The sequence below is a fragment of the Symphalangus syndactylus genome, chromosome 23 (assembly GCF_028878055.3).
Source record: "Symphalangus syndactylus isolate Jambi chromosome 23, NHGRI_mSymSyn1-v2.1_pri, whole genome shotgun sequence".
NCBI lineage: Eukaryota > Metazoa > Chordata > Mammalia > Primates > Hylobatidae > Symphalangus > Symphalangus syndactylus.
This window is the reverse complement of record NC_072445.2, coordinates 19,451,980-19,475,489: the sequence shown is the minus strand read 5'-3', so window position 1 is coordinate 19,475,489 and position 23,510 is coordinate 19,451,980. Positions and strand designations below refer to the sequence as shown.

The 23,510-nt window shown below is 46.4% G+C and overlaps 1 protein-coding gene and 1 non-coding gene across 2 annotated transcripts in view; both read right to left on the bottom strand.

Moving 5' to 3' along the window:
- Positions 1 to 23,510, bottom strand: part of LOC129473775 (uncharacterized) — a 55,519-nt gene that overhangs the window by 11,045 nt on the left and 20,964 nt on the right. The window contains exons 2-4 of the mRNA XM_055264655.2: positions 19,124 to 19,185; positions 18,541 to 18,670; positions 18,226 to 18,300 (exon numbers count right to left, since the gene is read on the bottom strand). Coding sequence (XP_055120630.2) covers positions 18,226 to 18,300; positions 18,541 to 18,670; positions 19,124 to 19,185 — 267 coding nt within the window. The remainder of the gene's footprint in view (positions 1 to 18,225; positions 18,301 to 18,540; positions 18,671 to 19,123; positions 19,186 to 23,510) is intronic.
- Positions 7,310 to 7,416, bottom strand: LOC129473919 (U6 spliceosomal RNA). The gene has a single exon (XR_008654429.1). It is a non-coding gene; the product is annotated as a U6 spliceosomal RNA (small nuclear RNA).

Here is a 23,510-nt window from a genome sequence, read left to right as displayed (position 1 = left end):
CCCGTGCTCCTCACCCAGACTTCCAGACACCTCATCCCTTTATTGCTCACCCTGCTCCAACTATTCCTTGAAGGCACCAAGCACATTCCCACCTAATGCCTTTACACTACCTGTTCCTGCTGCCTGAAATGCTTCTCCCTCAGATATCTGCAGGCTGTCTCCCTCATCTCCTTCAGCCTTCACTCAAAGTCACCTTCTCAAGTGTGCTTTTCTGGCCACCCTAGTTAAAAGCGCCACCCCCCACTCTACCACATCATCTTCCTGTCCCCCTTGATCTGACCACAGATGCTATCACTGTTCCACTCATATCCCCAGGGAATATGCCAGTGAAGGAAATTGCATGTGCAAATACATGAGGCTTGGAAGACTGTGGCCTCAAAGGCCGTCTGAAATGGCTGGAGTGGAGCATGCATGGGGCTGGGGGACTTCATGGAATGGCTTAAAGGGTAACGAGGACAGAAGGTTGAGGTAGTTTGTCTACCAAGCTAAGGAATTCGAACTTTAGCAGGCAATGGGGAGCCACCAAAGGGTTTTAAGTAGGAAAGTAATAGATTTGATTTGCCTTTTAAAAAGATTACTTTGGCAGCCAGTGGAGTGGAGGCTGAAATGGATGGGGTGAGGCTGGAGGCAAGAAGACCAAATGTGAAAGTAACATCGCGAACATTGATGAGTTCAAATGATGTTGCAGCAGAAGTGAATATAAGAGTGACATCCAGCCAGCCAGTATTAGAAGCAATTTTTTTTTCTAGGAATAGATTGAATTTCAGCAAAAAAGAAACTTTCCTGCCACCCTTTATGACAATCCTGTGAATGCTGGCTCCTGCCCTCATTCAAGTTGGCCACCCTTGGTCTTTCATGCATCACCATTCAATAAAAGCAAGCCTGGGTTTTATGGCATTGTTTGGAGAGCCCCGAGCCAAAGTTTTCTACTCACTTAGGCAAGGCTGTTCTGCCAATTCTTAAATTGGCTGTTTTTTACATATAGGGTGTGAAAGATATCTCTATGCATCTCTGGGAACACACCCATTTGGAAGGAGACATGTGTGACTATATATAATATCTTTATGTGCTTTTTGAAGGGATGTTTATACAACTTGCATATTCTTTGGCATGAATATTTTTGTAGAATGGAGAAAGGGAAAGACAGCATGAAAAAGCTATTCCTATGCCATAACTGACTTTGGCTCATGAAACGAAATGCAAAATAGATTATGTTCCTTAGCAATGCCTCCTCGGTTGAACGTCTCCCAAGTCAACCCACTTAATCCTTCCTCCTGGAGAGTCACTCACCTTTGAACCTTATTTTCTAAAACTACCATTAAAAAAAAATAACAATGATGAAGCCCAGTCCATGCCTTACTGAAACCCAGGCTCCCTGCCCCCAGAGGAAGAGCTCACCAAAAGAGTCATCTCGCTTATAAAACTCGGGTTGCTTGAAGAACTTGATGGAAAGAGCGGGGTAGTAAAAGACGGCATTTTGGCTTTAACAAGGCTAGGAAGCCCAGTGTGGGGCCAGCTGTATAGTCTGAACAAACCCAAGAATATTAGAAGCCGGGGTCACATGGAGCTGGGACACCACCAGGAATGTAGGGAGCAGAGACAGCCTGGCGAGGAGCGGAGGGAACGACTGTAGCCCCCTGCTGCCAGCTCCCACGTGAGTCAACCAGGAGGGCGGGGGATGGCCAGGATAGGCAGGCAGGAGGACTGATCCTGCAGGGTGAATGGGCAAGCTGTGCCCAGCTGCATGGAGCCGCATGAACTGGCTGAGTCCCCTAGCACCTTCCATTTGCTTGGGGAATAAAGTAACACTGCCCAGCGCTGAACACACTTGGTAAACATCTGGTTAGAGGATAATCCTGTTTATCTCGGCGTTCCATGGTGCCCTGGGAGCAGACGCTGGCTCTTAACAACTGATGCCTCTGGTGTCTGTTGCCACCTCTTACCACCACGCCCTTGCACTTAGAAGCAAATAATCCCAGGAGATGGCAGGGCCATATTCAATTCCCTAATTGTCCCATCCAGGCACTTTTAATGCCCAGTCCTTTCTCCTAAGAATTCCTCTGAGACCAGAGCTCCCAGCCTTGCCACTGTGTCTCTCCCTCAGCACATCTTTTCTAATTTGGGTCTGAGCTTTTCCATTCCTTCATTTCATGCCATTCCTCCTAATGATAACCCTTTGTGCCAGGCTCAATTATATACAAAGCTTAAATGAGCAACCCCAACTCTAAATTTGGCCCTGTCCATTGGAGGGGGTGGGGGTGGTGCCTTGGTCATTTGGCTTTGCTCAAAAAGAAAGATGTTACTCCCCATGGGGAAACAACGCCAAGGAGGGGGGAAAAACTTTTGCAGAAATAAAAATCTAGAATGAAGAAACATACAAGCGCTGGCTACCCCTCGTCACTGGGGCTTGAAGCTGCTTCTGTATCTTCAGCCAGGCCTGTTAGGACCCTTTGTCCCACCACAGGCGTGCAGAAGCTACAGACGTGCTTTGATTTTTCCTTTTAAAAATGTCCTCCGATCTGACCCTACCTATGCTGTCCCTGCAGGGTTAGCAGAGGGTGAGATGAGAGCATTTGCCAGGAATTTCCTGACTTCTGTGAGTTTTTCTCAAGATCTGGTCATGAGTCAACATGATATACTGGGACACATGGTGGAGCTTGCAGTGGCCTCCCCTCCCTTCTGGAACTTTAGGAAAACCATGTCTCTGCTGAGTAACCCTGGGCAAAAATCCAGAAGGCCCCCTCCCTCTCCCTGACTCTCCCTCTGTACAGTCCCCAAGTTAGAGGAGATAAGGGAAATACATTTACAACAAACTTGATCAGAATATTAATATTCTCCAGAACTACACAAAGATCCCTGTTTATGCAGCTCACCTCCTTTCAAAATTAAGCTCTCGTGTGGTTCCATTGCTCTTTATATTTTGGGCATTTAGAAAATGGGAGGAGAGGGTGATGAGGAGAGGAATACAGAAGAAAGGAGAAGCATTGCCCAGATTCACAATGACAAGATCTGAGACCCTAACACACCCTCTGAGAGGCCCAGGTGAACTGGGCTGCCAGGTAGGTAGAACTATCTATGCGATTTTATTGATGTTAACAACCCATCTGAAATACTCAAACGATGTAGATTCATTACAATTTCATGTGCGAGTTCTGACTACCAGAACTGACTATCCTGGCCAGTGGAGTCCAGCCATGATCAGTTTCTGCTAGTGATAGTTTAGAATTACCCCTAAGAGTTTGGGGGAGAAGCTCAGTGAAAATCAATGACATCCTTCAATAGATCTTTGAATGAAAACAAATGGAGTGCTACCATGAGACTGTTAAATATCTGTGAAGCCTGGCCTCAACCTGGGTTAATGGGAGCAGATTCTGGGAAGCACTTTGCAAACTGTTAGATTGCAGCAAGGAATTGTTGGTATCACCATCGTTGAGGTTCACTAGCTTCAGCTCTTTGGGCCAGAGAAGATGAAAGTCTTTTATGAATATAGCAGAGACTCACACCTGTAATCCCAGCACTTTAGGAGGCCAAGGTCGGCTGATTACCTGAGGTCAGGAGTTCAAGACCAGCCTGACCAATATGGTGAAACCCCGACTCTACTAAAAATACAAAAAAATTAGCTGGGCATGGTGGCGGACAGATGTAATCCCAGCTACTTGGGAGGCTGAGGCAGGAGAATTGCTTGAACATGGGAGGCAGAGGTTGCAGTGAGCCAAGATCATGGCATTGCACTGCAGCCTGGGCAACAGAGCAACACTCTGTCTCAAAGGAAGGAAGGAAGGAAGGAAGGAAGGAAGGAAGGAAGGAAGGAAGGAAGGAAGGAAGGAAGGAAGGAAGGAGAGAAAGAAAGAAAAAAAGAAAGAAAGAAAAGAAAGAAAGAAAGAAAGAAAGAAAGAAAGAAAGAAAGAAAGAAAGAAGAAAGGAAGAGAGGGAGGGAGGGAGGGAAAGAAAGAAGAAAGAAAGGAAGAAAGAAAGAAGGAAGGAAGGAAGAGAAAGAGGAAAGAAAGAGAAAGAAAGAAGAAAGAAAGAAGAAAGAAAGAAAGAAAGAAAGAAAGAAAGAAAGAAAGAAAGAAAGAAGAGACTTTCTAATATCCTCGAGAGTTTAGAGGTGAATATCTTTATTCCTGTCTTTCAAATGCAGAAACTGAGGGGCAAAGACATCAAGTGAGTTGCAGTCATTGAGGAAAATAGGACACAGCACCTCCCACCCCTTAGGCCCTTTATCTCCTTCTAGCCCAAGACCCTCAGGAAGGGTCAAGGCATCCTTAGTTGTGGAAAGCATAACTTGGGAAGGAAAATCTCAACTTGAAGGAAAAGCTTGCTGAGGAGAGAGGCCCTGTTTCTCCTCTCAGCCTTTCCTGTGTGCTGATATCAACTGTCCAAGTAACAGATGGAGGTGGTGGGGCAGGTGGGCTGCTCTGCTGTCCCCGGCTGTGCTGGGGTCAAACTATCCACTCTCCCCATCATAGCTGCCAGCCTGGCACGTTGTACCACCTGCCAGACCTGGTTCCTGAGGCCACAACAGAGTTCTCATACTTTCTACCAATCTGAGGGAAATGTGAGATCAGTATTTTCCAGGGCTCTTTCAACCGAGGTGAGGAAGGCAACTGTCCTCTTCTCCACAGGCCTTTCTCCCCTTTCCTCACTTCCCCTGTCCTCTCACACGCAAGCACACAGGCCCATGGTCTCACCACCCCGGAAAAAGACAGCTCCCAGTTTCCTTCTCATTATGGGAAAAAAAAATTCTGAATGGCTGTTTTTTCACATACATATAACAGCAAAAGGAGAACAATATGACGCAAAGAAGAATAAAATTTTAGTGAACTGTAACTTTTACATTTTTATTTAAAAATGTTTATTATACATTATATTTTATTATATATGTTTATTATTTCTTTATTTGTGCATTTGCTTATTTATTTGTTGTAAGCCAGCAGAGCCTTTCTTTCTCCTAGCTGACCGTTTTCTACCATCTGCTGTCTGCCTGTTGAGGTGCCGGCTGCTGGGAGAGGCTTCCCGGAAGCGAGGCTTCCCGGAAGCAGAGCTTCCCCTGAAGCAGAAGTTCCCTGGATGTTCACAGTTGGAGCCCAGGCTTTCTGTGAGACCCGGACCCAGGCCACTTTCATTGGTGGGCTCTGGAAACATTTTCTTTCAAACGCTCTGGGCTGTAGCTCACTTACACATAAAATGAGCAAAACAACACTCTTTCCTACAGCTATGCCATGAGATTTAATTGTTGCAAATTTGTGAAGTGTTTTAAGATCCTTGGATTAAAGACGTTATATGAGAAAAAAATATTATTATAGAATGGATTTCTGCTTAGTTGTCATATGTTTCCTGTAACTCTTCCCCTGTGTCTTATATAACTTGGAACAAGTAGTATGAGCTATGAGGCCTTCAGAAAGCCTTTAAGTAATTTCTTGGCTTGCTTTCTTTACCTCTTAAAAAAAATTCTTCTTCTACTTCTCCTTTTTTTTTCTTTCTAATGCAGCCAAAACTTGTTCCCCTCTAATCTGTATGATGAGAAAGGAAGTTGCTTGGTTAGGGTGGGCCCTTGTCCACCTGAGTACTTCCTCGTCTCTCCTCCCTTCCTCTCCCTCGCCTTTGCTCCTCACCTACACCTCTTCTTTTTATCCTCATATACACGTTCATAAATTGAAATAAATTTGACTTTGAGCCCTGGCTCTAAAATTTGCTCTGCCTCTTGGACCAATTGCCAAAACAGGTTACTGAGTGAGGCTCCCTAAAGCCGAGCCTGATGTGGGTCGAGGCCTGGAGATGGTGACACAACAGAGCCTGGCTGACCAAGGAGCACAGGAGGCCCTGGGTGGCTCTTCCCCACTAGGACTTCCCAACATCAGCGTCACACCTGAATTGCGGGAAAACACCCAGGCAGCTGCTAAGGTGGCCATGAGGCAGCAGCCAAGAATGCTCCTTGTCCTGGCTGCAGCTGTGTCCCTAAACATGCCTGCATGTGTCACATCCTCCTCTGGGCACACGGCAACACATCACAGATCAGGGATACACACTGGCCCTCACAAGTGGCACTCTTGGGCCCCATGCCAGTCCTGAGGCCATGGAGATTGTGAGCATAAGATAGGCCCCAGGTGATGAATTCTTTGTAACCCAGTATCTCAGCCTCAAGATGCTTTTAAACATTTTTTTTTCCTTTCTTGCTTTCAGCCTTGAGGCAGACTTTGAAACTCCACTTCTTCCTTTCCCACCGTGCACGCTTGTCTAATTATGAGCTTGCTTAGAAATTCCAGGGACCAACTTTGAAACAAACCAGGCAGAGAGACCCAGCTGCAGTATCCTCCCACTCAAGAAGAGTTAGGAACGGTGAGCCCCCCACTGCCGGGCTGAAGTCAGTATGATGCGAATCAGACCTCCCCACAATCCATTACCGAGATGGCCACAGAGCAGACACGCGGACCTGCACCCTTTTTCACTACTCCTGCCTATTCCCACACCTTTTCCTTCCTAAAACCCTTCCCTTGGCCTAAAAAGTTGGAATGATCTTCCAAAGGCATGAGTTTGGCCATACCCCAACCACCAGCATTTTCATAAAGTTGCTTTCCTTTCTCCACACCTCTCTTCTGTTTTCTACCTCTGAGCGGCGAGCAGTCAGACTTCAGCCAGTTACAAAACGGGGCCCAGAGTCGCATTCCCTCTGCCCTCTGCCCTCAGCTAATGGACCATGAACAGATTAGAGGAACCCCCTTCCACTGACCCTACACCTCTCTGGCATCACTGCAAGGGACAGAGTGTCCCCAGAGGAGGAGGGAGCACTGACGCTTGGCTGTCTAGCCCCGCACAGGGACCAAACAGCTACTGCCATCCCCACACCACCCTCACCCGAGAATTCTCAGTCAGGGCCCCACTTCTCTGCTCCCCACAGACCGGAAGAACCCAGTGAGGGAGGGCTAAAGTGAGCCTGAGCCTGGGGACAGGACAGAACCAGGCAGCCTTCCTCCTGCACCTGGGCTTTTTTTTTTTTTGTAATCTTTCATTTTTGTGTGCACATAGTAGGTATACATATTTACGGGTTACATAAAATACTTCGATAGAGGAAAGTGATGCATAATAACCCTATCATGGAAAATGGGGTATCCCTCCCCTCAAGCATTTATCCTTTGTGCTACATGTAATCCAATTATGTACTTTTAGTTATTTTTAAAAGTACAATTAAATTATGATTGACTAGAGTCTCCCTGTTGTACTATCAAATACTAGGTCTCATTCATTCTTTCAATTTTTTCTTTTGGTACCCATTAACCATCCTCACTTTCCCCCACCCCGTCTCCCCCTAAAATTTTTGGAAGGCTTCACAAATTTGCATGTCATTCTCGCATACAGGCCATGGTAATCTTCTCTGTATCCTTCCAATTTTAGTATATGTGCTGCCGAAGCAAGCACCCTGGGCCCTCTTTGTCTCTCATTCCTTCCTTACTCCTCCTCACCTGCTTCTCCCCAACCCCAACATTCATTCTTTTTCCCTCTTCTCCTACTGGTCTCCACTCCCACCCTCAGCCTGCCCTAGCTCCTTACCCCCAGCAACCTACTCTCTTCTTTTTTAAATTTAATTCTATTTTTAATTGGTACATAATAATTATGTATATTCATGGGATACATGATGATGTTTTGATATGTATAATGTATATTGACCAGATCAGGGTAATGAATATACCCATCTTCCCAAACATTTACCATTTCTGTGTGTTGGGAATATTCAATATCCTCCTCTTAGCTATTTGAAACTATATGACCGTTAACTAAGGTGGTACAGAACACTAGAACTTATTTCTCTTATCTAGCTGTAATTTTGGATTCTTTAACAAATCTCTCCCCATACCTTCCTCTCAAGGTTGGTTGGTTATCTGGGGGTATGGGGAGCTGTGTGTTGCCTCTTCAACAAGAGGAGAGTAGGGACTGTGTCTCATACAGTGATACAGTCCCCTCCCTAAATGTTTTACTCACCCCTGCAGAAACAAAAACCAAACCAGAGAAGTATTTCACTTTTAAAAGGGGGTTTCCTAGAGGCTGTTTCCTAGCGTCTATGTAAATTCGGTCCTATGATAGACATGCTAGAACCTTCTGAGCTGAACACAGTTAAAATGGTTTCCTTCCCTTAGGAATTCTGAGGACCTTAACATGATAAAGAGCATGACAAACATCCAAGAGAGAGAGGCAGAATGTAGAGTTTTCCAAATTTATTTCAAACTCCCCTTTTCTAAGAAATATTTTGAGAGGCAAGGCAAACATCCCTTTGACCAATATTGCAGGAGATGCCAGCTCCTCCAAGGCTGGCTCCACCCTGGAATTATGGACAGTGCCCAGCATACGATCCTGGATAGGCCACCCCTTCACAGAGACCAGCACCTCTGCCCTCCTTCAAGGCAGAAAAGCAGAATTGGCCTCGTCTTCCAGAACCTTCAACTGTCACTTTGACAAGTGGAGGACTTGCTTTACTCTGAGACTTAATTCTGGGGTGTTTCAGCCATGGACTAACAAAGAAATACCCAAAGCTACTCCTCTCACAATAGAGCCCCTCAGTTTTTCACCCCCAGCAGCATCTGCATTAGCACAACAAAAGTATTTCAAAGTCTAAAAACTACAGACTCAGCACCTTGGCCTGTGGCTACTTAATTACAGCCCTTCCCCCTCCTGCTGCCTGCCTTCTTGGACCTGCTCTCACTTCTTCCAAGCCCCTCAGTAATTGACTCTCACCTCCTGGCTCCCTGGGGGTTCAGCTTGGTGGTCCATGTGACAGGGCCCTTATCAAGAAGTCTCCAAACTGCCCTGTGGCCTGGACACGTGCCCATGGACCAATTTTGTTTCCTTCAAATCAGGGAAAGGAGAGGGGAGTCTTCTTGCTTCCTGAGAGTGTTGGCAATGCCTGAGAGCATGAGGGGAGGAGAAGGGAGACCGTCCCAGCCAGCCAAGGACAGGGTGGGGTATTCCTACAGGGCACCATCAGCATGGAAGCTTTGAGAAACAGGGCACACCCTGTGCAAAGGATGTTTAAGCCTACAGCCATTGCCCTGCTGCAGCCAGAGTGTATACTCCCATCATTTCCTCCCATTTCCCATTGGCATTGTCCCTACAAAGAGGGGTAAGAATTATGTGAGATTTGGGCAGGTGATATCGCCTGGACAACCATCAGGGCTGCTAAGAATCACAACCAGCACTGTAGGCCCACCCATGTTTCTTCCTCTGCAAAGGCCTGAGTACTCGGGGTTGGGGGAGCAGCTGGGAAAGCACAGCTTGGGGGACAGAGACACTCTGAAGGTGCAAGTCATGCTGCAACTGGGAGCCTCAGTGTGTTCATCTGCAGCATGAGCACAAGGGCTCCCCATCCCACCCACAGCGTGTCAGCCAGGGGCCTCTGGGCGCTCTGGGGGCAGGAGTGTGAGAGAGCTGAGTACTAGTCCCTCCACCATTTCCTAAAACTTCCCATTCCTGTACTAGTCCCTCCACCATTTCCTAAAACTTCCCATTCCTGCCACTCAGCCTCTCTTCCCTATGAAGATCAAACCCGCACTCTCCCTGTCTGCCAACATATGCGGGTACAGGAGACCCAAGGGTCCCATCTCATTCGATTCCAGCTGCAGAGGTCATGGTGAGAGCCCCCTGAGCTGCCTCACCTTGGACGATGAACAGTGTGAATCACAGCAAAGACAGCCTAAGCCCCTATCTTGCCACAAACCCCACCCTGACTACTCCTGAGAGTCTCCTCACCACTCACCTCTGCAAAGAGCTTCTCAAGAAGCTCTGGAAGACTGTGGCAGAGCAAGTGTTACTTTTAACCTGTCAAGATTTTAGCCCAGATGACCATACCTCTACCTTCCTTACAGGTCTTCTAGAATAAGACAGCAGAACAAGGGTAGGAGGACCGGTGGGAGAAGGAGAGGAAGGAAGAGGGAACAGAATGGGGACACTCCTGCCTCTTCACCCCTCTCCGAGTCGATGGTCATGGCCAATGCTGCTGCTTATAGGCACTCTGAAGCTGGTTCCCAGCATAAATCAAATTGAAGCCAAAGGTCAGGAGATGCCTTTGCCAGACAGAAGAGCCCTCCAGAGGACCCGGTACTACCAAAATGCTCAGGATACACACTTCCGGTTACTACCTTGCTGCTCTTTGTCTTCCTGGCTGTTGCTCACGTCTTCACCAGCCTAATCTCGGGCTTCAGGAATCCTAGACAGAGTCCCAGCCCTTCACACGTCGCTCTGTCTGGAGGAACCTGACTGTGATCTCTACTGCCCAGCCTGATGCTGCCTGCTTCCTTTCCCTGAAGTCACAGCTCAGTGCTTGAGGCAGCACAAGGAAGAAGACTCTGGGAGAACCCCAGTCTGTGATGTGGGAAAGAAAGGACACAGTATCCAAGGACAACAGAGAATGGAAGATACAGAGAACGGGAGGGAAAGGAGGACAAGGGAAGGAAGAGAGGAAAGGAGGGGAGAGGAAGGGAGAGGAGAGGAGGGGAGGGGAGAGGAGGGGAGGGGATAGGAGAGTAGGGGAGAGGAGAGGAAGGGAGGGGGGAAGGGAAAGAAGGGAAAAGGAGAGGAGGGGAGAAGGGGAGAGGAAGGGAGAGGAGAGGAGGGGAGGGAAGGGGAGGGGAGGGAAGGGGAGAGAGGAGGGGAGAATGGAGGGGAGGGGAGGAGAGGGAAGAGAAAGGGGGAGGGGAGGAGAGGGGAAAGAGGAGGGGAGAGAGAAGGGGAAGGGAGGGGAGAGGAGGGGAGAGAGAAGAGGAGGGGAGGGGAGAGAAGAGGGAAGAGAGGAGGGGAGAGAGAAGAGGAGGGAAGAGAAGAGAGGAGAGAAAAAGGGAAGGGAGAGAGGAGGGGAAGGGAGGGAAGGGGGGAGAGGAAGGAAGAGAGGAGGGGAGGGGAGGGGAGAGAGGAGGGGAAGGGAGGGAGAAGGGGAGAGAGATGGGGAGGGGACGGGAAGAGAGGGGAGAGAGGAGGGGAGAGAGAAGGGGAAAGGAAGGGAGAGGAGAGGAGGGGAGACAGAAGGGGAGGAGAGGGCAGAGGAGAGAGGAGGAGATAGAGAGGAGAAGGGGAGGAGAGGGGAGGGGAGAGAGGAGAAGGGGAGGAGAGGGGAGGGGAGAGAGGAAGGGAAGGGAGGGGAGAGAGGAGGGGAGACAGGAGAGGGAAAAGGGGAGGGGAGAGGAGAGAGGAGGAGAGAGGAGCTGAGGGGAAAAAAGAAAAGAAAGGGAAGAACATGAGGCCAGAAAATCTTTAAAAATGAACTTTCTCTTCCCAGAGGGATGTGAATGGGAGAGGAATGCCACAAGAAAGAGCCCATACAAGTCAATATAAATATGGTTATTTTAGGACTCGGTGGAGAATGGCTGCTGGTGGTCTCCCCCTTCTTCCTGGTGGGTCGGCGTTCATCCCAGGGAAGAAAACTGGGTCATCACAAGTCTGGCCCTGCGGCCCGACCAGGCGGCCAGCGTGGAAGCGCAGTGGGCGGCCACGCGGGCGGCGGCCCGGGCCACACCTTGAGGCGGTCAATCTGTATGTGTGAGCAGCACTTTGATATCTGGCCACGAAAGGACAAGTTCTCAAAGCCCCCATTCATGGACCCTACACACAAGAGCAGCACACAGAAAAAAATTGTTTCCCCATCGGTCTAGAAAGGTGGGTTCCTGTTTATTAATCGAAGACCACATAAAGAATGCATGGTTACAAATGTTCCTTCTGAGGAGCACAGAAGCTGGTTAAAAAAAAAAAAATCCATCCGGCGATTACTTGGGACAAAAAGCTGCTGCTGCGGCCCCCATGTTAGTTTTAGAAGGAAAATTCTACAAAAGTACGGGGGGCCTATTTTCACCAGGCCTCACTGAGGGCTTTCCACGGGGCCTGCGCAAACTCGCCCCCTGTTAGAAGCTCTCAGACGGTGGGGTCACCGGTGCCGGCCGCAGCTCTCCCTCCCCACCACCCCTTCTTCCTGCACTGAGAAACACCCAAGGGGATTTTTTTAAAAAAAGGTCATTGGCAATTAGCTCCCTGTGGAAATCAGAGAACATTCGAAAAGAGTTCCCTTGGAAGAAGTTCAGAGAAACTCATTCTCAAGGCAAGGCTCACCCAGACCGTGAGGGTCCCACCCTCCATCTGACCACAAGCTCCGTTTCCCACCTACAGCAGGGACCGAGGAGAGGGAATTAAGGAGCAAACAGGAGATAAGATAGAGGCTTGGGTTCTCTTTTGAAGCTTAATTAAAGCAAACCGATCAGCCTTCTACTGCCCATGCCGCAGACTACACAAACGGCGAACATAATCACTAACAGGGGGCCCTGTCCTCCGCAGCAGGCGGGTGGCAAGGAAGCCAGTTCAGGCTTCCAACGCAGGAGAGAAAGCCCAACTGTGATCATTCAGTACAGATCGCACCTGGAGGCCAAAAAAACTGCTGATCTCTCCAGATAAGCGGGGAAAAGGGACGGGCAGAGGAAATGGATTCCAGGCCATCTTCATTTAATTTATTTCTGTGGCGGATCCTAACTTATTTCTAGGTGAGGGGATCAAACAAGCCTGTCACCAAATCACAGTCATCTCAAATATGCACAGACTGCACCCCATCCAGCTCCCGGACCACCAGCACGTTTTATGATTTCTTTACACTACAAATATTTGGCCGTGCTGAAATCACCCAATAAAGTCAATCCGGGGCTTCATCTGCAGTTCTGAGGCGCTCTCCAAGTGCTTGCTGGAGACTGGCCCAAAATAACCACTGCTCATCTTATTCAATATCTCAGGAAAATGTGTCCTCCTTCCCGTATCTGCCTCCCATGACCTGGGAGCACAGGGGCGGTCCCGTTTGCTGTGTGTTTGTTGCTTTTGCTGTTAAAGCGACTGCTGTTGTTTTCCATACACAGTCGCAGACGCGGTCAGGATGAATTGCCTGTGGGTGACAGCCAGGTCCTATGAGCAGACTACAGGCCAGTCCTGACCCTCCGCTACAAAGTGAGTCCGGGCCAGCCACTAAGGCGGAGGCCTTGCCTGTCATTTTGTGCAGCCACAAAGGTAGCCTCAGGGCCTGAGTCAGAAGACCAAGACTCGGAGTCCTTCCATCCTGGGCCCTTCTGCCTCCTGCCCTCCACCTTCCTCCTGGGAGAATGAGGCCAGGGCAAATTTAGGGGTGGATGCCATAGGAACAGGGAGAAAAAGAGACAAGAGGAAGCCACGGTTCAGGGGTATCATCCTGAAGACGTTGTCATTCAGGGTAAGCAAAGGGTGGGAAGAAAAGTAAGCGGCAGCCACCATCATAACTCCACAAGGACGTCAGGCAGGCAGGCGCCGTCGTCAGTGGGGCCACTGTGTGTTTCTGACCACAGAATAAGAGCTCACCCCACATTAAGACCTACACATTTCTGCATCCTCTTTCTCTTTGAACTTAGGAGTTCTTGGAGAATATAATCTGGGTTGCCCCCGAAGCCATCCTGGCTTTACTTAGAGAAGTTGGTATGATTTTCCCATCTTCATAGAAGAGAAAACAGAGGTATGGAGAAAATAAAGTGAATCAGAGGAAGTCAGGCAGGATTCCTGAGGAGTTTCCCAGCCTCTGCACAGCAGGGGTAGGGCTCAAACACCTATCGGGAGGCCTGGAGGCATCTTCAGTTGGTTTGACGGGCATCTGTCCCCAGAAGCCTCTATGTCATTGGGTACAGGACCTGCCCTGTGGAACCTGTTGAGCAATTTTCTCCTCACTCCCACAGGCTTCCAATGCCTGACAACATCATGAAGGATGAAGTCCTGGGCAGCAGCCAAAGCTCCATGCATTCCACCCTGACCCTTCCCAGCCAGGACTGTGGACGCAGCAGTCTCCATCACCCTCACCACCACTAACCACTTCTCCAGCAATGACAGCTAGCCCTGGGCCCCAGGGAGGGAAAACAAAAATCAGCCCCGCTGTTCACCAGAAACATCCCTGAAAGACTTGACAGGGCCTGAGGCAAGGCCAACAAAAATCAGTGTTTCTCCCAAAGCCACACCATGCTGCAAAGTTGACTAACAATTCTCCTTCTTTTTAGAGATTGCCTTGCCCATGACTTCTCCAGCTTTGTCTCTTTCCTCCTGCCTCAGAAGTTGCTGAGATACCCAACCTGCCCCCACTTCATGTTGGCATGCAATTCAGAGCAGGTCCACATCTCCCCTAGTCCCTCCTTACCATCATTCAGCATGAGTTCAAAGCTTCTAAAATGCCCTTCCCCATTCCGTCCTCCTGAGATGGGTATGTTCTCCCTTGCTGCAGGAAGTTAACAAGCCTAACTTTATTTGACAATAAGTACCTTCTTGGTAGTTATCCGCTGGAAAGCAAAAATATGAGCAATCCTTCTGATCACAGGGGCCTCTGCAAGCTTAGTTTCCACAAGGATGGTGCTGATGCTCTGAGATATCCACCTGGTAACCAACAACTGGTTTTCCAAAAAGACGTCACAACCCCAGCCGTGGCATCAGTGATCCATGTCTTGCATCCTCTTTTATTTCTCCTGGAGGCCACATTTCCAGTATGCAGCCAGGCTTCATGGGGAGAGAGGAGGAGAGACACCCTGAGCTCCGAAATGCAGGGAGTTGTCTTTGTGTTATTTTGCTATTTTTATTTTTGCATTGAAAGTAGCTTTATTGTTTTCTGATTTTAAAATAATAAACACTGTAAAAAATTCAAACTCCAGAAAGTATTTTTTTAAATGAAAGCTAACCTAAAGCCCACTAACCTGCTAATCATCACGAACATTTTGATAACCATCTTTTCATCTATCTCCTTATATATGGGAACATAGATACATTTTCTGTATAAATGGGATATCACACATATTGTCTTTTAATACAGTGCACACATTTTTCTCTTCCATGATCTTTTTTTCTCATATCCCGCCTTCCCCTCTTCAGTGCTCCTGCTCCAGGTAACCAGTGCTACCTGAGGTGCTTCCTTCCACACTTAGCTCCTTTCTACTCTCTCCGCATGCAGCAGAGCCCAGTGAAAGCCCTGCTCCCACTGAAGGCGTTGATTTTAGACAATGGACCCTGGTAGAGACAAGGATGGAGATCCACACATGTAATTAAGGAGTCAGAAGACCTCTAACCCGTAGACACTGATGTGCTGCTGTAATTATAAAGATTGTTGGTTGATTGCTGGGCCATAACTGAGTTGCACTCAAAATATACTTGTGGGACAAACAGAGTCTCCTCCTCCTCCTCCTCCTCCTCCTCCTCCTTCTGCTCCTTCTCCCCCAACTAAATTGGATAATAAGGTGACAGGGGTCTGTGTGGATTTTAACACACCCCATTGCCCCATTGTCTGTATGTGGCGGTGATTTGGACAGGATGGTACCAAACCAGGTTGTTTTCAGCCTTCTTGATGGCCTCTGCTCAACACTACTGAACAGAACTCTTCTCTGCTCCCACAGAGCGACTGTTTCCTTCCTGACTTTCTCTCATCAAATTATTTAGATCTTGATCTTCCTGACCTTCCCCTGAGTAGATTTGCCGCACTCTGCATTGAACTTTTCATGCCTGTCCATGCATGCCAGTTGTTCACCATCTTGAATGACATCTTCAAGACACCAAATATGATAAATGCCCGCTTTGTAATATGCTGCACTCTAGAGCATGCGATGAAAATGGATGTTATGTTAATCAAATCTATCTTTTGAAAATTCCAAAGTACACTAAAAATTAATTAGATGGTAATTTTTTGTTTCTACAACAATTCCTAGCATAAGAAAGAAATAGCCTATTAATATTTGGGGCTACAAAAATACGTGATTTGTACTCAACATTTCAGGAACATATTTATTGTATTAAAGTGACAGGGGGCACATCTGGGTCCCTGTTTGCATGTGTATTTCTGCATCCAGGAGCCTGTGCCTCTGGTCTCTGGCCTTTTAAAATCTGTACCAGGTTGCCTGCCACATACCTCTCCCCTGCCTGTCACTCACCACAAGCAGCCCCTCACAGGCCAGGGCTCTGCTGTGCAAACAGGTGCCTCAGAGTTCACCCAAAAGAGTTTTTAAAAAAACAAAAGACAAAAACTTTCCACTCAGAGCAGGCAAGCTTTGCTTTTTTTAAAGTAAGTGTTACTTAACAGAAGGCCTCATAAAACTCATAAAACACTGGAACATCTGGTAAATGGTGTCAGCTTTACACGTTCTCCAGCACAGGGTACATGACTCTTGTTTCCACTGGCGTAACTCAGGGATGCAGAGCCCCGAGCTGGTGCGTCTCTGGGCTCCCTGCCCATCCTGATTTTCATAGGATGGTCTCGAGCCAGCAGGTCTGCCTCTACTTTCAACCAGCCCAGCAACAGACAACCAACAACCTCAGAGCCCAGATACAAGAGGCAGCAAGGGAGGTGAGGAGAGTGAAACAACCTGAGGACCCAAGGACATGACCCTGCTGTGACGGGCACACACTGCATGCTGGGAGCTGCGGGGAGCAGACTAGGATGTCGCATATGATTGGCAGCCTGCCTCTTTTGGGTGCCTTCAAAATAACGTGAGAATCTGTGGTTTAAATGTTCATTCATTTATCCTAGATATTAAACACACTGCTTTTTGCCCAGGTGGGTTGCCAGGGGTTGGGGAGGGTTACTCAAAAACATTTAAAATCAACATTTCCAAAGTCCTCTGGAAATGAGGTCATCGTTCCATCAGCAGACACGATTTTCTATACCTGTTTTTATATCCTGGCAAGTAGGGACCCCAAAGGCTCCACTGTGAGACTCTGACTTCACCGTGAGAAGAAAGCTTCTTTCTTCCCAGCTGGTCTCCTTCCTACCATGTGACTTTGAATCCCAGGGATAGCCACAGGAAAACATCAGAGAGACACTATCAACATTTCCAGACTCTAAGCAAATACCTCAGCGAGCAAACCCTCATGTCCCCTTAGGAATCTACTGCATTTAGGGCTCAGGATCATCCCACTCTCCCAAACACAGCAGAAACCTGGAGATGCAAGCACCCAAGGGTGAGATGAAGACCTTTAGCTGGAGGGGGACTGACCACATGTTTCTGGGCAAGTCCCCCAACTGAACTCCAATGCTTTTATCTGAAAAATTGCTCTGTCTCTCTCCCAGGATTGATGTAAGAATCAGCTGACTTAATACACACAATGGTGGCTTATAAGGCATTCCACAAATATTACTTATCATTATACACATATAATCGCTGACTAGTTTGCCTTTTCTGTAGTCTGCATTAAAGAAAAAAACTCAGTTCTGGCTAATAAAATGTAGCAGAAAGTCTGCTGAAAGGTTTCTGGGAAAGAAATGTTGCTGATGATGAAATACAATTATGTTAGAGAAAAGAGTTCTCTAGTATACCTCCTTCCCTGGTGCTTCCAGTCTTTGAAAGTGGAGCTGCTGCAGCTATTCTGTAACCATGAGGCAACAAGCCTATGGGTGGAAATTCATTATGTTGAGGGTGGCAGGGAAGAGGCAAGAAATGGCCTGGAGGCTTGGGATCGCTGAACCAATGCCAGCAAATGTCTGCTTTTGGACTTCTTGTTATGTGAAAAAAACAAACCCTACTTAGGCAAGCCACTGTTGATTGGGTTTTCGGTTATTTGCAGCTGAACGCATTGTAAAGGACTTAATCCTTCCTTTATCTGTTCTCACAGGACCTTGTATTTTCTCTAAAGAACTTATCACAGTCATAATTATTTAAGTATTAGTGTGATTATCTGCTTAATGTCTCTATCCTCAACTAGATTTTAAGTTCTGTGAGGGTAGAAACCACATCTGTCTCGTTCACCATTGAATCCCTAGCTCCTATCTCAGTGTCCAGCACATAGTAGATGCTCAGTAAATACTGGCTGAATGAATGAATGACTGAATAAATGAATTGCACTTATTCTAAATAGACATTGGTCAGTTCACTTCCCGTTCTCAGGAGGACTAGTGTGGCAATCTCTCAAATTAGTATGGAAGTTTTGGCAGCATGGAGGGACCTCCTTCTACTATTTTCTCTCCAACACTGACTTGAATCAGCTTTTCCATGCCAGTCAAGCCACTTTCCCTTATGGAGAATAATGCCCAACACAGACCCCTTAGAAGGACCTCAGTAAATCCCGGCTGAACAGATTTTGCAGCTCCCAAGAGTCGTTTTCCATAAGATAAGTGCATCCTGCTTTCTAAAGACAATTTGAGTCTCTCCCTCTAAACATTAAGCCCTGACCGCAGCTTCAACAGCAGGAAGATACCTCAGGAACCAATATCCCCCATAGCATTACCTGATTTTGCTTCAGGAAGAAGGAAGAAAAGTTTCTTAGGGAAAACCCTTCTTTCCCCTACTGCTGCTCCCTGGGCTGTGTGTTACCACTTGTAGTCTCAGCTGGAACTAGCAACCCAAAAGCAGTCCCAGAAAAGAGAAGGAAAAAGAATTAAATCGCACCACCCACGAGGGATCAGGAGTTTACAAAACACTTTCCCCGTGGTTGGCTGCAAATGCAGTGCGGAGGGTGGTCTCTTCGCCTCCATTGCCTGTCCGTTGTCCTCCCTGTGCCAGAGGGGTATATATTACCTTTTTCCTTCTGCTAAATGCCAACACACAAACTCCTGGAAATGATCCATCAGCAATTCGGAGAAAGGATCTCCCACGTAAAGCAGGAGGATCCTGAGTTTCAACTTCCTGTCTCCATTCACACAGTACCTTCCAAAAGGAGGCAGACTGGCTCCCTGGAAGCCATAAAGCATAACGGTCAAGAACCAAGATTCCAGACCTGGGAACTCTGCCACTTCCTCGTTATATAATCCTGGGCATTTTATCCAATCTCTATAAAAACTCATTCTCTGTTTTAGTAAAATGGGGAAATAAATGAGATAATCCATGTGAAGTGTAAGCTTGCCACATAGCAAGCCTCCAAAAACTTCACATATTTTTATCCAGGTTCAACTCAAATCACACTTACCTATGAAACCATACTCTGGGAGGTTGTTAAATGTCCTCCAAGGCATTTTCTCCTGATTGACCGGTTCCCACCAGCCTTCTGCGTCCTGCCTATGTCTTCTCTGAGTCCATCCACCTTTCCCAGGCTCATTCCCTCTAAAAGAGCTGCTCCAACTTGAGAGATGCCTCCCAAAAGATTGTGGAGCTCATCGTGGGGATATCTCAATTACTGCCTTAGTTACCCGAATCTTGCTGTCCTGTTCTTTGCCAGCCAAGTTACCTCCCCTCGGTCTGTTTTCATCATCTAAAAATCAAGAATAACCATTTCTACTTTGCAGGATTGTTATAAGGTTTAAAAATTAAGTATTTGTAAAATGCCAGGCACATACCGGGCACTCAAATCAGGCTTAATGTTCCTATTCATATTATTATTATTCAAGATCCAAGTTAGCATATGCCTAAGTTAAACAGAAAAAGAAGAGAGAAAAAGCAAAAGCAAAAACATTTTTTTTCTTTTCTTCAAGCTGAGATGCAAGTTGGCAATCAGCTGGGGTCTGGAAAGGGAGCTGGCCAGCCACCCAGCATGCTGCTGCTTCCCAGGAAGATCCTGCTTTAAAGCTGAAGCCCCACTGGGCAGGGTCCAGCGACGCTTGGCACATGACTGGCACCACCACACAAATACAGAAGACTGTCTGGTTGCAAATGCATTTACCGATTTGGATTAAAAATAAAGTCCCCGGATGGACCCACCAAGCTTATATTTTAGGAGGATTTCTTTCTCTCTCTCTCTGGAAATGTTCTGGACTCCTGAAAATAGAGGTTTATTATGGAAATGCTGACAGACCCTTAAATAGAGCACTGTATTTGCAACACTGTAATTATGCCTCCATTGAAAAGCTCCAAAGAAAACATGATTTCCTTGTGCAAATAAATCATGCATGGCTTTAAAGGCCCAGATTTGGATCATTTGAACCATAAGGAACCATCGTCTTCCATACGTAAATGAATTATAAATAATAATGGCTTTAAAAAAGGCCCACTACTATGGCATTTGTAAAACTTAACCCACATCTCACTATTGTCTTATTGCATGAGTAGGCACCAGATTAGCCTTATTACAGCATTGATTTGATTGGCCTAGAAATTGTCCTTGAATAAATAAGACATTCATATCTTCTTCCATTTATGTCCCGCACAGAACTTTCTCCCACACTCTCTTTCCTTCTGTCTTCCACTCTAACATATTTGCTCTGTGTGCCATTCCTCAGCAAGACGATCTGAGGTTAGACCCTGCAAATAACCACTTCAACGTGATGCAGTAGCTCAGATGTGTCCAGGGGCTACAGATCCGTTTGCACCCACCATGGAAGGTGCCACATGCACTTCTCTATGCTCTTGACACATCTCGTGGAGGGTGTGGGGCCACCAATACTTTAGAATTGTATCTTGACAGGCACTGCATGTTTGACATACAGCATGTGTCTGCAGCCTCGGCAAAATGTGCTCCAGATTTCATAGCCACTGCCCCGAGCACTGGATAAGGGGCCATTATGTGAATCTGCAGCAGCTCCAAGCAGTAATCAGAGAAGCAGACCACGGTCCTGGAGGACAGGCTTTATTCTCCCATCCAGATTGTGGTTTGCTTATTTTCAAACAGTTATTGATACTTCCAAATTGCAGTCACTAAATGACAGGTTTCATTTAGATGATCATCAAAAACGAAACTAGCAGAGTTGAGGCTATAATTCTTTTTTTCTTAATAGCAAAAGAAAATCTGCAATATAACTATATAGAGCTACATGTGGTTATAAATACTGGATTATACCTACAAAAAATAAGTGTTACATGACATTTGTTTTTTTCAACAACAAAACTGTAGCTGGATTTTTTTCATACATATAATTTTCATATTTGGGGATAAGTAAACTCCTAAGAGGCCTTTTGAATTACAAATGAGAGATTAAATTAGGTTCCTTCTGATTTTCTTATCAAGTCTACTTTATTACATTCTAATTAGTTGAAATTGGGTAACAGAGAGTTGCCTGAATCTGCATGTAACACGTATAAACCCAGAGGCCCTGTGGCCCAGGCTTGGTGAAGTGCTATGTTAAAAGCAATTCAACAGAAAAGATAGATAAATATAATTGAAAGCTATTTAAATCCTTTCTTGTTCTTTTTAGAAAACACCAAATCAGGGGAGGACATACGTTTCATATAATAAAATAGTTTTAAAACTCTTGTTATGGACTGAATTGGGTCCCCCTAAAATCCATTTGTTGAAGCCCTAATCCCTAATGTGACTGTATTTAGAAATAGGACCTTTAAAGAGGTAATCAAGGTTAAATGAGGTCATTAGGGTCATTAGAGAGGTGGTCCTAATCCAATATGACTGTAGTCCTTGTAAGAAGTGACATCAGGTTAGCATGCATGAAGAGTAAAGGCCATGTTGGGAGACAGCCATCTGCAAGCCAAGGAGAGAGGCCTCAGGAGAAATCAATCCTCCCGACATCTTGATCTTGGACTTCCAGCCTCCAGAAGTGTGAGAACGTAAGTTTCTGCTGTTTAAGCTATCTGCTTTGCAGCATTTTGTTATGACAATCCCAGCAGACTAATCCACCCCACTTTAGATATCTTTCATGGTTATTCTCTTACACCTATCAGTGGCTCCCCCTAAAAATCTATTTATTCCTTCCCTCTCTATGGCTCTCACACTCTCCTGAAAGCCCACTTCATGCCTGCTTTCATTTTTCTCTCCCTATTCCCCTCTTTGGCTCAGCTCTTTATTATGTGTGTCGACTGGGCCTCTCTAGTAATTTGAGATATTTTTCTTCCTCTTTTCTTCTTTTCATCTTACCTTAACCAATATAAGAGACACTGAAAAATTAAAGGCCTTCCTCCAAAGGGAAGGTGGGGAGAGAGACTATAAGTATGTATTACAACCTGTTGTCCTTATTACACACTTCAAAATTATAATACAGAAGCAACCGGGACAAGAAAGAAACGGATGAAGGTTCAGAAAGATAGAGATACAAAGCCAGGTGCAGTGGCTCACACCTATAATCCCAGCACTTGGGAGGCTGAGGCGGGGGGGGTGGGTCACTTGAGGCCAGGAGCTTGAGACCAGCCTGACCAACATGGCGAAACCTCATTTATACCAAAAAATAGAAAAATTAGCCAAGTGTGGTGGTGCATGCCTGTAATCAGCTACTTGGGAGGCTGAGGCAGGAGAATCACTGAACTCAGGAGGTGGAGATTGCAGTGAGCCAAGATGGTGCCACTGCACTCCAGCCTGGGCAACAGAGTAAGACTCCATCTCAAAAAAAAGGACAGAGATACAAACAGCAGCACTGCTGACATGATGCCAGAAGTGGAGTAGGAAAGGCCAATTCTCTAGTTATTTAAAAAAAAAAAAGGAGTCTAAATGTTTGACTACAGTCATGCATTGCTTAAGAGGATAAGTTCTGAGAAATGTGTCCTTAGGCAATTTTGTCATTGTGTGAACATCGTAGAATATACTTACACAACCTACATGGGCAAGCCTACTATACACCTAAGCTATATGGTATAACCTATGTTCCCAGGCTACAGACCTGTGCAGCATGTTACCGTACTGAATACTGTAGGCAATTACAACACAATGGTAAGCACTTGTGCATCTAAACAAATCTAAGCATAGAAAAGGCACAGTAAAAATATAGTATAATAGAGAAAAAAATAGTACACTTGTATAGAGCAACTCTATTATAATCTTAGGGAACCACCATTGTATATGTGGTCCACCGCTGATGGTAATTTATAACAATGCATGTCTGTAGCATGTTTGCCACCATGAAAAGTTGGCTAAAAGCTTTGACATCCTGTCCACCTGGTCAGAAATGAATGTGAAGGTAAACAAGAAATGGTGTGTTCAATTCTCAGCAGGCTCTCCTCTAGGGGAAAGCAGACAGCTAAGTAAACCTCATTTGGCCTAAAAGAAGAGAAAGGAGGGAGAAAGAGGGAAACCGGAAATCCTCCACAGAACAAGTACAATTTTATAAGCATCAGTAGAAGGTCTGATTTTTGTTTTGGAATGGGCTTGTTTATAGTTGACAAGCAAAATATTTAGAAATGTAATGGGAAGAAAAGGTCACAAACAACTCCAACAAATTCTACTATTAGTCAGCAAAATGCCACCAGTCTGGATTCAGGCATCTGTGTACAATTACAACAGCATTCACAATGCACTGTTCACCTTCAAAGCCCTTTCCCCAGCATTAATGAATGAATTCTCACAACAGCCTTGTCAGGGAGGTGTGATTATATCTGTGTGGGAGAGAGAGGCTGGAGTGGCCCAAAGAGGTTCTCCTTTCCCTAAGCCTAAGAGAGATACATCCTGGAGATGCAAATTCTTGGCAGTCTCTGGTCAGCTAGGGCCCTCCCAGGTCTCCAAGGACTGTAGATCTCCTGGTTTCCCCTGAGTGCAGGAGCCATCCAGAGAGGAGGCCACCAGCTTTACTGCTGCAAATCACTAAGAAGTGAAAGACACACCTCCTTCTCTCAGGGGTGATGAAAGCTCATTTCTGTATCCAAACAGGCATCTCTCCTCCAACCATTAGTTTTCCGAGCTCTCTTGCAACATATTCTGGCTTT